We start from the raw sequence: 19597 nt of genomic DNA, 5'->3' as shown, positions 1-19597 counted from the left end.
TCAAACATTGGCAGAACTGTCTTATATGTTGAAAAAATGATTAGAACAACACTTTAAGTTTAAATTAAGTTAAAATGTTGTTCTAATCAAAATAAATATTGACCTCTTAATCAGAGTAGCATTTTTAAGATGATGTAATGTAGGGATGGAACTTGAAGATGATCAATGTTTTTTACACTAACTTATATACTAATTATGATAATATCAGACAACTGATAACAAATATTGTGCTTACAATAAATAGATTTGATTGTATATTTATTTCTAATAATATAAATTATTAAAAATATAAATCTTATTTTCCAAAAATTAGTTAGTATTGATTTTTTTATGAAATATTAAAATATATATGAATATTTATAAAAAGTTATACCTTTATTTACATTTTAGCCTCTAAAATTGGATGTAAAAAGAAAATTATTAGCACGTTCAGATAGAGTCAAATGTGTAGATCTTCATCCTTCTGAACCATGGATGCTTGCAAGTTTGTATAATGGGAATGTTCATGTCTGGAATCATGAATCACAAGTATTAAACATATTATTTTCTATTTTTACATAGTTTTTGTTTATATTAAATTATTTAAATTAAGTTTTTAAATTATGAAGTAAATAAATGAACTATGAATTATATTTAAATATGGCTTTTAAAGTCTAGAAACCAGTTGATAAAGATTTTAAGATCATTTACTGATACCATTGATTTAAAATGGAGTGTCAAATGAACATTTTGAAGTAAATTGTTTATTTAGTTTTATAGATTCTTTGAATATAATTTACTTAAAAATTTATTGATAATATTTTTAATATATATTTAAAACTTTATGCAGTTTTAAATAATTTTTATATTAAAATAATTTTCAGCAATTAGTGAAATCTTTTGAAGTTTGTGATTTACCAGTTAGAGCTGCTAAATTTGTATCTAGGAAAAATTGGATTATTACTGGTTCTGTAAGTATTATTATTACTTTTTTATTTTTAATAATTTCAGAATATAACTTTTAATTCTATTTATTATAAATTTTATAGGATGATATGCAAATACGGGTTTTTAATTATAATACTTTAGAAAGAGTTCATGTATTTGAAGCACATTCAGATTACATTCGTTCTATTGTTGTACACCCAACTCAGCCTTTTATATTGACTTCCAGTGGTAAGTGTTTTTTCTAGTTTAAATAATTAATTACATCTACCAAAAAAAATTATTATACAGTCAAACTGCTGAACAACTGCCCCTGACATAAACATAAAAAATGGCTGATACTTGAAGATGGCCATTAATGGGAGATGAGCTGAAAATTGCAGAGGTTTTATAAATTGAATAAAGTTAATTTCTTATTTCTACAAAGTCCTCTAATGTGCAGAGAACTCCTAAAAACACATGTAGATCAATCATTTATTGTAGACTATGACCTAAATTAAAATATGTAAAAAAGTGTTTTTTTCCAGTGGTGAGAATTAAAAAAAATTTTCAAATTCCTAAAAAATTAAAAAGTAATCCTTGATGTTGAAATGTTTTAATTTTTACTGCTGGCAGAGGACACTTTCTTCTTTATATGTTTTAACATAAGTTGTAGCCTATGATAAAAGGTTGATTAATGTTTTGTGTTTTGTAGTTTGCACATTTGAGAACTTTTTACAAAGTGTCTGCAATATTAAATGTAATTATTTCTTGATATTTTAAGAAAAATTTATTTTTTACATTTACAACCAAGTTTATTAATCATATGAAATGTCAGTAGTCTAACTAATCATTTTATTGATAATGACTAATTTTGTATAGTGCATTATTATTTTCTGCACATCATTTTGAAAGCAGTGGCTGTTGTTGAGAGGTTAAAATAAGATTTTTAATGGTCAGGGCTAATATTTGGAGGTTTTGTATTCATTTTTGTTCAAAAAGAAATTTCCTGGGAAAGAGGCTGCTGTTTGGAGGTGGAGGCTGATTGTATCCACATCTTATTCATATATGTAATTTATAGATAGAAATTTTTAAAGTCAGATATTTAAAAATATTGTTATTTATTTCTTTCTGAAACAAATATAACTTTAAGAGACAATCTTGTACAAATATTATACAATCAAACCAAAACAAATATTTCCAATGTCAATTAATTTGGTTTTTATTAATTAATTTGATTTAAATTCAATTGTGATTTGTACTGAAAATGGAAGTAGTGTCTTACCCGCATGGGTATTGAAATTTAATTTGAATAATAATATCATCAATGGTTTGTGTTGTGATATCAAATGACTCAAGGTGATCTTTGTATCACTAACTTCTGAATCAGTAGTCCTATCCTTGATTAGTTGGGTCGTCAACTTACTTTAATACAGGAAGTATATGGAGTTGACTGTCTGTCTCTCCCTAATCTCTGACTGACTCTTGCTGAGTAGCTTGTTCAGAAACCAAGTTATTGTACAGCAACTAAGTGATTTTGTTGATTATAGTAAATATTTAAATATTTCCAGCTTTGCTGAAGATACTGTAGTTTACTAAACTTGATGGGGTGCCAAAAAATGACAGACCTCAATGGCAATATTTTATTTTCTACTATTTATTTGATTATATTGCAGATTCAGAATGATATATCATGTAACCAGTACACTATACACTTGCTCCTAATGTTTTGCCTACAATCACCTGATGCTTCTATGCATAATCTCTTATGGCATATGACTTATGAAAACCATGTATAAACTTGAATAGAATTTTGAATAAAATTGTTTGATAAAATAAAAATTAGTATATTTATTATCTGATATTTTCTCAATATAAATCAAAACTTTTAATGAAATTTATTTAGCAGTTTATACATTTATAATATTTCAAAAATACATTTTTTTTTTTTGTTCTTTAATATCTGTATATGAATATTTTTGTTAATGAATATATTTATCTTAACATGTTCACAGCGTCAGTAGATAAACATTTAGGCAGCTACTGGGCATTACAAGTCATGGGTGACTTGTAGTCTATTTTAATACAGGGCAGCACGAGTCACCCTACGAATTAATAGTACGACCCTACAAGCTGTACTATTAAATTAATATATTTTATTGCACCTAATAAAATAATATTGATATATCAAATATGGTGTTTGTAGAATTATGTTATCAAAACATATGCACCACCCCATGGAAAAACAAGCAATTACAGTGGTACCTCAGGATACGAACGTCCCAGCATACGAAATTTCCAGGATACAACATGAAATTCGAACATATTTTTGCTCCACAACACGAACAAAAACTCACCATACGATGTTACATTAGTTCGCAGCGCCATTTTTTATTCACTTCTGTTCATCGGTCTCAGTCCGCATGTTTGCTTCGTCATGGAAGGATCTCGCTCGATAAAGGAAATCTTGAGGTATTATCAGAAAGTGACTGATTTTATTGAAAAGAAACATCCCAAAAAGATTCACGTTGGCCGTATTGCTGCTCAGAGTAATGACCTTTGCCTAAGTCATTTTAGAAACATTTTAAAAGTACACAAAGCCAAACCTCTTTGGATAGATATTTTACCAAGTGACCTCTATCCAGTGAAAGTGCTGGTGGAAGTGAAGAAAGAAAACAAAAAAGCAGTGAATAAAAAATTTAAAAAAAAATATGAAACAGAAAAGATAAAAATAACTTAACACTAATTTTTTAAAGTTATTGTTACATTATGTTATGTAAGTTAAGTTTTAGTATCATTTCCCTTCTCCCTCTCTTCCGCCACCAGTTTACACCTCCACCGTCGTCTATCCTCAAAGGTAAAGTGCAAATAAAACTACATTTTTTTTAACAATTATTATTTTATTACGGTTATTTATACATTTATGACTACAAAATGCATTTTTCAGTGTTTTCCTTACTATAGTTATTTTTTTAAATGTACTACTTAGCTTTAATTTGAGTGTGTTTTTCGTGTTGGAACGAATTATTTGGTTTTACATGTAATCGTATGGGGAAAAATGATTCACCTTACGACATTTTCATGATACGATCTCAGTTTCGGAACGGATTAATTTCGTATCCTGAGGTACCACTGTATGTCTGTCGCCCTAACTAGACATGTCCATACAAGTCACATGTGCCTCGTAATGCCGTGAACGTGTTAATTTGAATTAAATTTATGGAGTTTTGACTTTAGACAATTCCATAAATTTGAAATTTATTATTATTGTAAATAATTAAATGCTGATTCTTTTTCCAGACATTGAATAAAATAGTCTAAAAACCTGTAACAAAAATAATCATGATCTCTCCTTTTGATTTTATTTGTGTAGATCAAAGCCTTCAAATATTATTTGAAGATATGAGGATATTGATGTATAATATATAGAGAAGATTCAAAATTACAAACATTTGCAGCATATAATGCATGTTATATCATTATTATAAATAGTCAATATATATCTGATGATTAGAAATCTTGTTTACATTTCAAATATAATGATGAACAAATTGAATTTTATTACAACTCAGTATGTGATACCAAAATTGTAGAACACTTTATATATATTAAATGAATTTTGCCTTTAAATTAATATTCTAGAATACTGTAATTTTTTAATGTTTATACAGTTCTTATAACATATAAGCATATTTGAAAATTTTTTAACTTATATTATCATAATTATTTAATTTTAGATGATATGCTAATTAAGTTATGGAACTGGGAAAAACAGTGGAGTTGTACTCAAGTATTTGAAGGACATACACATTATGTCATGCAAATTGTAATAAACCCAAAGGATAATAATACTTTTGCAAGTGCTTCACTTGATAGAACAGTAAAGGTAATTTTTTAGTGTAGATATTTTATTTTATTTAAATATACCAGCAATTATTTTGCATCTTTTCAAGTTTGTAAACTATATGAAGAGTATTTGTTAATACTATTTTACAAGTTATCTCAATGTTCTTGTGATGAAAAATAAAAGTTTAATGCATTTTTACACTCTTAATTTGTAATATATTAACTATTTAGTTTAAAATACTAAACAATTTTATAAACTTCTTTAATCCCAATTCTGAATTTTATGACTTAAAAAAACATAGAGGCTGTATTGTGATTTGTTAGAAGAGTTATAAATAAACAAACATTTACTACTATGTGAACCACAGTCTAAAATTTGTTTTTTATTTATATGCTTCTTCAAGTTTCTCCAGAAGAAAATGTGACTTATCACATGAAAATCAGTATTAGATTTTTTTAGTATATTAATTTTTTAGTCTTTCAAAATAAAAAATTAAAAATTTAAATACTCTGAAAATTTATCATAATATGAAAATTGCCTAAGTGAGACAAGTTTTGTGATGTTGAAAAATAAATGAAATACAGTGATGCATTCATTCTAAAAGATATTCTATGCAATTTCTTAATCTTGAAAAAATTTTTTAGTTTATATTTTTTTGATATTTAATTGTCTGAAATTTCAGATAATTTGAGATTTTATTATGTAGTTATGTTATCAACAAATATCCATGCTTGAATTTTCATATATTTATTTTCTGTTACTGAATTTTATTTAAGAATAGAAATGATTATTACTTTGCTTTGTAATTATTTATTCCAGCTGAATATTTTAATTTTTAGAAAATATATTATCATTAATTTTGTTAGGTGTGGCAGCTTGGTTCAAGTTCTCCTAACTTCACATTAGAAGGACATGAAAAGGGTGTCAATTGTATAGATTATTATCATGGAGGTGATAAGCCATATCTTATTTCAGGAGCAGATGATCGCCTTGTAAAAATTTGGGATTATCAGGTAAAAGTTTTATTATAAATTATTAATATATTTTACAATATTATGTAAGTTAATATTTACAACATAAAACAATAATATGCAAAAATACAGTAGAGTTCCAATTAATCAAGTTGCAGTATTATCTGAAGTGAATTATGGAGGAGTACTTAAAATAAAGAAAAGAAAAATAGTATAGAACAGTTTATTTCCTGAATCTTGATCAGAGGATGTATACTACTAGAATGCAGCCTTAGAAGTTTTAAAAGAATTTACTTTGGTGATTTTTCCACAATAATATGGATTTTAAGAAAGCTTAAAGAAATTTTAATTGAAATTTATAAATTTATATTTGTTTTAATAAATAGTTATAAATAAAATTTAAAATGTATTTTTGTATAGTTTAAGTCATAGAACTGACCTAAAAATAGAATACATCATACATGTTAATGCATTCAAATCCAATTTATTTAATAATTTTCCAAACGTATGTTACATGAATATTTGATTATCCAAGATACTCTCAGTCCATACTTTCTTGGATAACTGGAATTCTATTATAATTGCAAATGATGAACTATATATTATTCTATTATAAATCAATTATATTAAGAATTACTACTCAATTAAATATTTTGTTTTTTGATATTTCTATTCATAATCTTTAAATTTTCTAGATTTTATATTTTAGTAAAATAAATATTTTGAATTAAATAATAAAAATTTAAATTAATATACCATAAATTGATTTTTATTTAGAATAAAACTTGTGTACAGACATTAGAAGGACATGCACAGAATATATCTGCAGTTTGTTTTCATCCAGAATTACCTATAATTATGACAGGTTCTGAAGATGGTAAGCTCTTATTTGTGTTAAATTAACACTCAGCTAATTTTGATTGATATAAAATTTTAAAACTAGATTATTTAACTTTAACAAAATTACCTCTGTTTTCGCTACTGATCCTCAAACCTTTTGGGGTTTATTCCAAATTTTTCTAGACGTCCACTCATGTAAGTCATTCACTGTTCTGGACCATCAACTCTGTTTACAACAATTTAAAAAATAGGCTTACTAATATTCTACAATTTGCCAATTATAAACTGCTCTTTCATTATCCTATACATATTACCGTTTTTTTTTTTTTTCTTTTCTTTTCTTTCTTTTTCTGAAGTTTCCAAAGCCATAGAAACATTAAATATGTCTTACTCTAGTACAGATGCTATCCCACCATATTTTATAAATGTTAAAATCAGTAGCTACAGCAGTTCTCTCAAGATTATTTACTATATTTGTTCAACATAACTTTATTCTGAAACACTGGTATTCTTCTTCTTTTATAGCCATCCCAAAATCTTTTCACCCTATCACTCTGTCGCCTACCACGCTAAAGATCTATGAAATTTGGGTAATAAATCTTGTGATAAATACAATCCACATCTAGCCTCTTATCTATCCAGCACTGTGGTCTCTGTTATCATTCGACCTCCACCAACCTTCTTGAAACTCTATCTATAATTATTGACAACTTTGAAAAAAGTGACCCATTTATATAGTATATTTTGGTATTACCTAAGCCTTTGATTTCGTTTTTCCTAATATCCTTCTTTCTATGCTCTGTGATTATTTTGACTTAGACCCTGCTTTTTACTCCTGGTTAAATAATTAATTCTTATCTTGTAACTACAAAATTAAATTAAATTTAGGCAATTATGACTTTTCCAATTTTGCTCCAACATGTAATATTCAACAAGGTTCAATTTTAAGTGGATTGCTTTTTTCAGTTTATATTAACAATATTTTAGTTCAACTTAAATCAGCAATAATTAACTATGTTGATGATATCAAACTAGTTAATTACAATCCTGATATACTTCAGTCTGATCTGCAACTTCTAACAACTCTACTTGCTAAAGCCAATTTAAAAATTAATCTACAGAAAACCATCATCATAAGCTACTCTTTATTATGCAATATTCCTCAACCTACATTCTCTATTAACATGCATATCAAATACATTTTTTCAGTCAATGACCTTGGTATAATTTGGGATAACAGACTCATGTTTAAAAATCACAAAGATAAAATAATAAAATCTCTTGCCATACACTGGGGTATATTTTGGTGTTTCTGTAAACTCATTTCTTCAGAAAACATTATTTGCTCTGTTTTCTTTGCAAACTTCCAATCTGTTGTCAACTATGGTTTGCCAATTTGGGCCATGGTAGCTCACACACTTTTGAACAAAATTTCCAAAGAACTCAATAAAATATATCTGCTTTTAAATAAATTTTGTAACCTCCTCTACACTCAATCTCCAAATGTTGCCAGGTCTAAACTAGGCCTTCTGGCTTCTAAAGAAAGAATTAAATATTTTGACCAGCTTTTATACTTCAGATATTTTAATCATTTTATACAGTCCAGATGGCTCTGCTTAAGAATACCCCCAAAGAACTTTACAATATTCTTCATATATTTATATGCCATTTTACAGATTAGCAATCTCACAATGTTTTTATTTTTATTGTATTTTGCAAAGTATATTTAATTTTGATTCTTTTTTACATGTTACTTTCTCTCAGTTTAAAAATGTTTGTAAATGAAATGTATACCATGCGTAACTTTTTTGTGTGTGTTTCTGTTATATGGTATTTTACTTGTTTTTTTGTTTTGGGCTTGCTTGTTATCTGGAGGGGCAGAAAACTGTAGTCCTTATATGACTTTTTCTATGTATTTAATTTTAAAAAATTTTTTTAAATTTATTAGTTTAAAAAATTTTTGTTCATTTTATAATGAATTCAATTTTTTATTAATTTAATAATCAAGTTACTTAGTTTTTTCTTATTTCAAAATATTAGTTTTCTAAAAATGTTTTGTCAATGTTCTAATAATAGAAAAATTTCTATTTTATAGTTTCTTTGTTACTTTGTTCATTTTTTTAAGAATTTAATATTTATATTCATTTTTTATCTAGAGTTGAAAAAAGTTTTTTAAACATTAAGTATTAATGATTTTGTCATCAGTATTCCAAAGATTTATTTGTAATGATTTTGCTTCATACATATACTGCTTGCTTATTATAATTCAGGTTAGCAAGATATGGATCTGACTCTTGTAAGACAACTGCTATACACACATGCATACAAGAAAGACATTGGCCATACACGAAGTGTTTAGCCGACAGAAAAGAGGGTAAGGGAAAGGGGGGAAGAAGAAGAGAGAGGAGATAGACAGTAGAGAAAGGTAGGATTCCTCTAAAGGGTGTACATATGGCTACAGTACCCTCTATGTTTGATATTGGCGTACAGTTTTTAGGCTGCAAGGCTGAAGTCCCTCGAAGGGTCTAAAAGAAAACCCGGTTTTCTTTTAGACCCTTCGAGCGAACACCAATAATTGAGTGCTGCCATGAATAGTTAAGTGTAGAAGTTAGTGCCAAGTGGCTGTTAGTAAGAAGATTTATATCTACTTAATACTAATAAAACTGAACACAGTTGCAAATCTTGGTTGCTTGTTGTTCTCTGTTATATGTATTTTCTTAGCACAATATTGCCGTTGGGAACATATCACACAGGAACACTTTCAGAGGAAAAAGGTTGTTTTATTGGTGTGAATGGATATGCATTTTGGGCTTAACGCCCTTCTTCAGTCCTGAGATAGTGACAGTTAAACCAACATGACTTGTAAAAAAATATACACATAGTTGAAAAAGGAAGAAGAAGCCAAAAGATCTTTTGGCTCCACACATACACACATTAGGATAGTATAGCATGTGCTGTGGGGTGTGAAATAATTCTGATGAGATGTATTGAGAACATAGACAAGATATGAGAGGTTAAAAAGAAGTCTGAAGTTTGACTTCTTTTTAACCTGAGAGAATAGAGGAGTGCTAGCTGAATTGCATCCTGTAAATAAGCTTAGTAGCATTAGGGCCAAGGCCTATTTGTTCCTAGCAATACTATGAGGGTGTTGGCCATCTTTTTAGGCTTTGTCCGTGATGTATTTGAATTGGGGTGTGAAGCTTCTCTTCAAGAATAACACCTAAATATTTAATTTACGTTGTTTGCTTTATTCTGTGAGCATGTATTTGAAGGGTAAACTTCCTGACAAGTGGCATGTTCCTACCAACTATCATGCTTTTGCATTTGTCTGTGTTAGTGGGTTGCCTATGCTTAATATTCCACTGGTGAATGTTATTCATAATGTGGTTGCATATGTCCTGTAAGCATCCACTGTTCCTGTGTGAAGCAAAGATAATTGTGTCATCTGCATAGCCCTGTATATGGCAGCCAGGAGGCAGGGTGTTGTTTAAGTGCAGAATAGAGTTATAGGCTATGTTCCAGAGACCAGGACCAGACCTGGATCTCCAAGGACAGTCTCAAGTGATGGGTATGACTGTTATTTTGTGTTGTATAAACACCTGCACTCCTGTTGCTAAGATAGGACTGAAGAAGTTTGTAAAGATTTTGAGGGCATTGATGAGCATGTAATGTGTGAAAGATAAAAAAAAAAGGCCACCAGGCATGCTCAAAGGCACCTCAAGTCAATAGTGATAATTATGGTATGCTGATTGTTTTGTTTAGTCTGGTGGATGTAGTTAACGACCTGATGGTGTAAGTGTTAGTGCTGGTGGGTTTGGGAATCAATTTGACACTAGTCTTTTTCCACTGAGTAGGAAAAAGGCCAGTGTTCAAGCAGATATTGAAGAGAATTACATACATTATAGGATTGGCCTCAAATATGTGTTTTATCATCCTAGTGGTTATGTCATCAAGACCTGGGGCTTTGTTATTAGTGCGTGAACTGATGGCATTCGAAACCTTGATGTAAGTGAAGTTGTAGTCATTGTCTGTATTAGATGGGGTGAGTATAGAACTCTGGATGACCATTTCTGTATTGTCATTCTGCTTTGGGTTATTCGAAGGGTAAAGGCTGGTGAGGATGTGCATGATAGTTTCTTCTGTGTTGTTGGTGTAGTGACCATTGGCGAGCTGGATAGTGAAGGGGGTTGGGAGCTGGCTTTTCTGCAGTCAACTGCTATAATAAACATCTAAAATTATTCTTAATTTAGTGGTTTTCTAATATTGATAGTTTTTTAATTTTACACTATCAAGCACAATGTACATAACTGTGCATTTAATATATTTTACTATCCAAAAAAGAAACTGATGTGAAATGGTATAAACATCTGCTAAGATGCTTTATGTGACATTTAATTTGTGTTTTAATATGCCATATACAATAAGTTGTCTTAACAGGATGTTCTTGGTATTGTTGCATCATGATTCCTTATTCAAAGTAAAAAGATTATTCAGAAAGGCTTGTTAATGGTATTTGAATCTCCACGTTTTTGTCTTAAGAGTTCTACGTAACTTATAACTAGAGCTATGACATCTAGGAACTAAAAAATCATAAAAATAGTTACAAAAATAGGATTTTTTAGTGCATATTCTTGCTTTGCTTTTAACATGCTTGAAAACATTAAAATTCATATAATTTAATTATTAATTTAAATTATCCAATTATTGGAGGCCAATGAGATCAGCCAAATGGTTAAAGAATGGAATAGCATGCATCTCTGTACTCATGAGACATTATGGAAATCTGAATTGGATTTGAATCTTGTTCTTACATGATAAGAGCTGATAGCTTATTGTATTGCCATTCAATCAACTTTATTTTTCATTTGATTAGAATATTGGAAAAATATATGAGTTAATTATGGATTTGATCGTTTTGTTAAATCTCATTTACGAGAGTTTTTTTTTTTTTTTTAATTTTTTAAACTATTATTTTACTATGTAAAAGTATTATTTCTTTGAGCTTTAATTGAATTAAAACAGAATGATAATTTTTCCATGTACCTTCCTTGATAATCACTAAGCTTTATAAGTTAACAGCATCATGTGATTACCTAAATTGCTAACAGTTAAAGAAGTATTGTTTATAACTAGGAAATGATGTATAACAAAAAATATTCTTACAGTAAACATTTCAATTAATAAGTTTTTCCTAAAATAAGTATTATGAAATAATTATACTTATAAATATTTTAATTATTGACAAGACTATGTCTTGTTTATAAAATTGTACTGCCACCCGTTCTTACTAGCATAGCGGTATGTCGAGAGTTGATATTTGGCACAGAGTATTAGGTGCCCAAATCATTTGCTCATAAAAAATCCAGACTTGTAGGTAGTCAGGGGACCAAGAATCGAGTCAAAATAAAATACAAAATGGCAACCCTCTTTTACAAACAGGCAAAACAGCCACCTCACCCCACCAAAGTCAGGTAGGGGAGAGTACCACCCACAGTCATTCTAAGAAGTGAACTCTGACCTTAGGACCGAACACAATTTCTTCTAGGTTAAATAAAATTTGTAATCTAATTTTATAAATTTGGGAGTGCTTCAAATATGACATTAAAACAGTTTTGTCATTACAAGTGGGCTTTTTTTAACATTATCTAGCATTATTTAACATTATCTATTTTTTAACATTATATAGTATAGTAAAATCGTAGGACCGATAAAAATTTGACATCATATTAGGGTTGTCATTACATTCGATGACATTATAATTGGGTTAAACTCAGTGGTGATATTCAGCGGGTTCGCACAGTTTCGGCCGAACCCGTTGTTAACATTTTCAAAGCTTTCCGAACCCATTGTAAAACAAACGTAATATTTTTCAGTGGTTTTGTTTCTTTTAAAAAATATATTAAAATATACGTATTATACTCTGTAACACTACTAAACTAGAGCCTTATACCCCGTTCGTCTTGGTGCAACCTCCATCGACCGTTTCAATCTCGATCGACTCAAGAGAGTTCTTGAAACTAGTCCAGTCGTACGAGAGGTCCCACAATCCCACGCGCGTGAGAAAATACAAGATGGCTGCGGAACACGTGTCGTGCTATTGCCAGCGAAATAAAAAAGATATTGTATTTCGATAGACGATGACATCTGTCTATTATTATAATAATACCTAATGATAAAATAAATGATTTAGAAAATTTTTTTTTTTTTTTTTTTTGAGCAAAAGTCATAGGGAAAGCAGTTAAACCTGACTTTTTCTGATTAAAAATAAGCCAATTTTTATGTTTATAAAATACTTCGAATGAAAAATATTAAAATATGTACAAAATAAACCATTTTGAACACTTTTTTTATTTTGTACATATTTTAATATGTACAAAATAATTTGTTAATATTTTAATATTTTTCATTCAAAGTATTTTATATATATATATAGTTCTGGCATAAACAATGTTAAACTTTAACTGACTTAATTTTGCCAATGCGTCTTTTTTATTTATATGGGTATGTTAAGGTCAGTTTTTGCGCTAATGTTGCTAATGCACCATTTGAGCAAAAAAAATTGTTAAGGAAAAATTTTCTGTTAGTGAACCCTTTGTTATATATTTCGAATATCACCACTGGTTAAACTGTATATTGTTTGTGCAAAATAAAAAAATAATTTTGGACGATACAATAGCCATGATAATTTTTTTCAAAAATGGGAACTTTCGTTACGCATCAACAAAAATTCAACTTGGGCTGACATGCAACAGAGAGAAATTTTGAAATTAGATAAGTTAATTTCATCGAAGATGCATTGTGGATGATCTCGTGGTCGTGGCCGCGAAGTTTGAACGATCGCGCGCAAAAGCAGCGATATCAAAGAAGATAGGAGAATGAGAACGAGACCTGCCTTGAGCATCAAAGTGATTCCGTCTCCAAGACATAGTCTTGTCCCAAATACGGTTTTGCTGTTTTACTTGTTTATTATTTTAAATTAAAATATTTAAAAAAATTTTTTCAACAAATAATTATCACAGTATTGTGTATATATTTACTTTATAGTTAATTAAAGTAAATTTTATGATTTGCTAAGAGAAACAATATTTATCTATGCCCTAAAATAACAAATTAACAAAATAATATCTAAATGTAAGAATTTTTTAATTTTTTACTTTGCTCTGTGGAAACTAAGATGGTCTTTTTCCTTGGATACTGTGTATTCAACCAGACCTATAATAAAGTGTATTTGGATGGTGGAGGACAGGGTCCAATATATATAGGATAGATTTCTAATGAAAAATTCCTAGGATTTGATCCAGGGTTTTGAGAATGGTAGGCTAACACCTTAACCACCTTAGCCTTTCAATCATTAAATATAAGAAATAAATATTAATATCAGAATAACATGTTGTTGCAGGATAGTGTATTTTCTGTATTGTCATTTTTTAGAAAGTTAAAGTCAACATACAATGTAAATATTAAGGAGATAATATGATTAAATTGAAAATTCTTGAATAACAAATATAAAAGCCATTTCTGAATTTGTATTTCAATGCAGAAGTATATTATTTTTTAACAGTAGACAGTTAAATTACATTTTTAACATAACATTTATTAATTTATGTTCGTATTTTTAATTATAATTAAAATATTCATTAAAATATAAAAAATAATAAATGAGTTATTTTTATTTGATTCTGATTTAATACCTTAAAACTTCATAATTTACGTTTTTTTATGTACAGTGGTGCATCATACTTCAAATTTAATTCATTCCAGGAGTCTGTTTGAACTCTGAATTATTTGAAGTTCAAATCAATTTTTCCCATTAGAAACAATGGAAAGAGAATTAATCCATTCCCATTCCCAGACCTTAAATAATATCCATTTTGATAAACTGACAACAGCAAATACATATACTATAATTTAAGGTAAAAATAACACAGTTAAATGCCCTAATAAATAAATTAAAACATAAAAATAATAAATAAAATATGTAAATACTAACACAAAACGTCTTCTACTGTAACACTGTGTTGAGTAATAACTAAATACTGTATAATAAAATGAAAATTGCATTTACTGGTCACATGCACTATTGACTTCAGCATCTTAAATATGGCTGCTAGATCTGTCGCATGTGTACTGCTTTCTGCTTTGTGATAGGTTCCTTTTACATCTCAATTGTCAAAATTATAGCCTGCCTTTTAGATTTTGTTGCTTCTGCACACTTCCCAGATGCCATGGTTAATAACTAAAGGTTATATTGTGTTGAACAGAAAGTTTTTGCATATTTTTAATAGTTGTTGTTACTTAATATAATTTGTGATTATAAAATTTAACACATTATTGCTAACGTGAGACTATATTCTTTCTTTATAAGCTTATTTTAAACTTTTTACTTCACATTTTGTTTGAACTAAATCAAGTGTCTTCATATAAAACATAGCAGTCATATTATGCTTTTATGAGTTTCAGAAAGGATATAATGCCATACTAACAGTATAAATATTCATAATGGATATAAGGACGATGCTCCTAAACCATGACATGTCAAATTTGCTTTAAAAAAATTTTGAACTAAAAAATACAAAACTTATGGGACACCCAAAAGTTGTTGATGGAGAAAAATTGCAGGAAGAAATTGTTAAAAATTGACAAATAACATACAACATATGTAACCAAAACCAAATGCATTTTTAAAAAAAAAAGCAAAAAAGCAATGAAAACATATGAGCATAATGCATAGGTGAGAATGAGAGACGACTTGGGTATATAAAAGATTGCATTTATGCTTTGAGTGCATTTTTTGCTCACACAGTTCAAACTCCAAAGTAAATTTTTGTCAAATTTAGTGTTCAAAGTTAGTCATTTGAGGTACAATGTACCATTGTAATAATTTAACAGTATATTGAGCATGTAGGGAGACAGACCAAATGAGCCATATATCAGATGGTAGTATAATAATCAATGTATACAGTATTTATTAGATAAAGTGCTTTTAATTTGGAAGACAAACAAATAATGTTATATATCTGAATGACAATAAAATGAGGTACTATAGCATAATCATTTACACTGTAAATAAATGTATGAAGAAAATAAAAATAAGAACTGAAAAATTGAAAATAGACACAAAATTTGTTTTAAGTGAATTTTACTTTTTTGGATAATTTTAAGAAATTTTCTTGATTAAAAATTGCATTTTTTTGTTTTGAATGTAGTCCAATAATGCAGTAAATCCATTTTGATTATCTGATTATAAAATATATATATATATTTTTTATTAAAAATTTCATTTGTCAAATTCTGAATTATGCAGCTTTTTTTATTTTTCATTTTTTGTCCTACTTGCTTTGGTATTTTCTTTCACTGAGATATGATTATTTAGCATAGTCCACAAGATTCCATGCTATTTTAGAAAAGTTATCTTCATACAATTTTATTTCTCATAGAGATTAATCAAATTTTTTCTTTCAAAGACCAAAACAATTTTTATTTGTATGACCTTTTTTAAGCTGAAAAATCATGTACCATGCTGCCATGTTTTATGCAAAAGATTTAAATTGATAGAAAATAGACTTCTTGGTATAAAGTAGTAAAAACTGACCTGTTACCTAGAGTTATTTACATGTCTTTTTAGAAAAATTTGGCTATTTAGAAGTTTAATCTTAATTTAAAATTAGATAAGGAAATGGAAGTAGGAACTGCATAAAAAAAGTACAGCTATACATCTAATAACAAATTCTGGAAGATATAAGGAATATGAACAAAGCCTTAGAATTTTTATTATTGATATTTCCTATAAAAATGCTTTGTTTATGCAATTTGTAAACATTATATGTTGCAAACAGTTTGTAAATAAACTTTGTAAACATACCCTCTGCAAAGTCACTCAAGTCAATAAGCAGCAGAATGTTTGAAGTCTTGTGATGAATTATTGGAATTCTTAGCTTTTTAATCATTTTCCTTTGTCAAAAGATGAATTATTTTGTTTTTGTGGAAAATGATAATAGAAAATTCTGATGTTTATCTTAACTGTGACCTGTTAGATGGCATTATGGTTGGTTCTAATCATGAATTTATGAAGAGTTAATTATATCCGAGGATTTAAGATTGAAGGGATTGAGAAAACGTGACAGATGATCAGTTATTTTAATTTTATATTTCACTAAATTTATTCTGTTAAGGCATGTGTTTAATTTGTTAACATTTTCAATTATAATTCTGTCTGCTTCAGCCAGTTTCCACACTACATTATCTTTATAGATATATCACATTAATAGTTTTCTATTTTCACTAGCACTTTCAACAAACTTATGTTTGTCATCATCAGAAAAGCAAAAACTTAAAAATAGAATACAATGTTCTAATGTAAGTGGAGAACGCATTATTTAAATTAAAATAAAAAACTGTTATGAGCATTCTACGAAGTTCAATTACACTAGATGTATTATCACATTAATGAAATATTTGTAATTTAACAATTTAATCAGAGAACAAAACAGAATTATTTAAATTATGTAAATTAAAAATTTTTTTAAATTGTAGTTTTACGTTGCATTTCAATACATATAATGAAAATATTGTATTAGAATATAATTAGATAATGCAAATAGTATTAATTCCAAAGATTTTTTTTAAAGTAAAGACTGAAGACAAAAATATTTTGAGAAACTAATACAATGGCTTCTTAATATATATGTGCTTAAATTATGCAGATATAAAATAATGCATTATTGCACAAGAGGCCAATGCAATAACCTTATCATCATCTCTTTTTGTTTTACTAAAGATTGTCGATCAGTTATTTGTTGGAAGGGCATAATTTTTTTCTTGCTTATTCTACTTATTTTCCAATAGGGACAAATTAACTAGGATATAAGACTTATTATTGCAGTTTTTGGTGATTGTTTACATTATGCACTAATTTAAATTGTGCAAGACATTCTGTAATGTTCCTTGCTTAAACATAAGAATTTACTGTAGTTGGAATTGGTCAATATTTTGGTTTTGATGAGATTTATTTAAAAGAAAATGAAAAATGAAAATAATAATACTTTTTGTTAGCAATCTGCGAAAGTGTTGAAATATTTTTTATTCTAAAAAATATAAATATACTTACAGAGAGATACTTTTGTAATTTTTATCTATTGTCGTTTTGAAATTTCAACTGATTTTTAAATTTAAACAAATTTGAACTTTAGTTTTATAAAACAGGACAGAGACCTTAAATTCCTAGTTTTGCATAACAGTGTAAAGTACAATCACATATACCTAGAAGAATGTTGTTATATTGAATTGCAATGTATTATTGAAACTTTAGTTTAGAAAATAATAATATTTAAAACAAACTAAAAACATTATTAGGCAATGTTTGAAATTCTTAAATATTAATGTTATAATGAAAAGGAATATTATACAATGCTATTGTAAATAGTGTTTTGTGAATTTTATTATTTTTTATCATTACTACTGAAATTTTTATTATTATAATATAATGTTATACAGTTGTGATGTGATATGAATAAAGAAATATTGTAATTTTAGAAATAATTAGCTTGTTACACCTGGCATTGCCCAGGTTTATAAGACAATAATTTATAATGTATAAAATTATTAATTCTATGAAAATACAGGTGACACTACATCTAATGGCAGGAAGTAGGATGTAGACAGAAATTAAATCAATACAGTATTCTGATACAGTATGTATTACATTACTTAAGTTAGAAGTATGGTAATGTACAGTAACTGCTGACTTTCAGACCTATTAGTTAAACAATTTAGAGGTGCATAGTAAACATATATACATACTCATTAAGTAGTTTTGAAAAATTTTTATAGTAAAATACCTACTTGACTGAAATAATAAAAAATGAATGTTAAACATTAAACAGTTAAATGTAATAATTGAAGTAAAATTTTTAAATTATTATTATTATTCAAAGTATCACTTAGTTGAAAAAAATTAAGTCTGAATTTAAATTTTTTTAATTAAAAATTAATGCATATGATAAATTAAAGTAATTAGTTAATTTAGTGATGTAAATCAGTGATATTCAAACTATGTTCTGCAAAAATATTCATAAGAAATTTTTATTTTTATAAAATAAATTGAAAAATTTCTTTATTATTTAACTATAAGAAGCTTTATTACTTAGAAAACAAAACAACATTGAAATCTTTTTCATTGCTTTTTTTTAAATAATCTCTGATCATTATTTAAAAAAAGCAATGAAAGATTCTTAAGATTGATCTAAATTAATCAAAAATATCTCTCAAGCTATTTTTCCCACAATTTGCACATGGTCTTGATAAATCACACTTTTTAAATATCTTTTCAACTGAAAACCATGTGGATTAAGATCCGAAAGAATAAGGTGGTCAGACAATACTAAACTCATAACTAATTACTTTTATTAGTGAAATGTTGCAGAAACATCTGTAAGCAGTTTCCAATATGTGGAGGGACTCCCTTTTGTATGGAAATGCTAGACTCAGGCATTGTTACTATTGTTGTTGGGATATGACAAAAGTGTTGAGGGTATCTCAATATTTCTTGGTTGTCATAGAGCATGTCAAGGCTCATTGAAATTAGCTTCTTTGAAGAACAATGATCTAAGAATGTGGTAATTCATGTTTGACTGTAACTTAGCTGAGTGCAGTGAAATCTCCTGGAAAATATGAAGATTTTCTATGGCCCAATATAACTTAGTGTTGACTGTTTCATTGATATGAAATTGTGTCTTGTTGGTGTTTAGACTCTTTCATGACCATGGCCATATGCAATCACTTCTATTCTGGCAAGGAAAATCAATGCAAAAGTCATTCAAATTTTCTGTTGGAGGTATGTAATTGCTAGTTGTGGCTAATCTTATATAGATAATACTGAGTTTTTCAGTTCCTTCTACACTCTGCCATGACACTGCACTTGTTACTGCATCATTATTCATTAACTTCAACAACAGCTATTATAACTATGATTAACAACTTGTGAAGTTATAGCTTTGTACTCTTAACATCAAACATCCAGTTTCCTCAAAATTTGAGT

The 19597-nt window shown here is 27.9% G+C and overlaps 1 protein-coding gene across 1 annotated transcript in view; it reads left to right on the top strand.

The window, feature by feature from the left end:
* Positions 1 to 395: 395 nt before the first annotated feature.
* Positions 396 to 19597, top strand: part of LOC111625608 (coatomer subunit beta'-like) — a 40396-nt gene continuing 21194 nt past the window's right edge. The window contains exons 1-6 of the mRNA XM_023368811.1: positions 396 to 528; positions 864 to 950; positions 1029 to 1155; positions 4641 to 4789; positions 5617 to 5763; positions 6499 to 6598. Coding sequence (XP_023224579.1) covers positions 475 to 528; positions 864 to 950; positions 1029 to 1155; positions 4641 to 4789; positions 5617 to 5763; positions 6499 to 6598 — 664 coding nt within the window. The 5' untranslated portion in view covers positions 396 to 474. The remainder of the gene's footprint in view (positions 529 to 863; positions 951 to 1028; positions 1156 to 4640; positions 4790 to 5616; positions 5764 to 6498; positions 6599 to 19597) is intronic.

Source organism: Centruroides sculpturatus, unplaced genomic scaffold, assembly GCF_000671375.1.
Source record: "Centruroides sculpturatus isolate CEXI.00-Female unplaced genomic scaffold, Cexi_2.0 scaffold385, whole genome shotgun sequence".
Taxonomy (NCBI): domain Eukaryota; kingdom Metazoa; phylum Arthropoda; class Arachnida; order Scorpiones; family Buthidae; genus Centruroides; species Centruroides sculpturatus.
The sequence above is the reverse complement of the archived record's forward strand: the minus strand, read 5'-3'. Positions and strand labels throughout refer to the sequence as shown.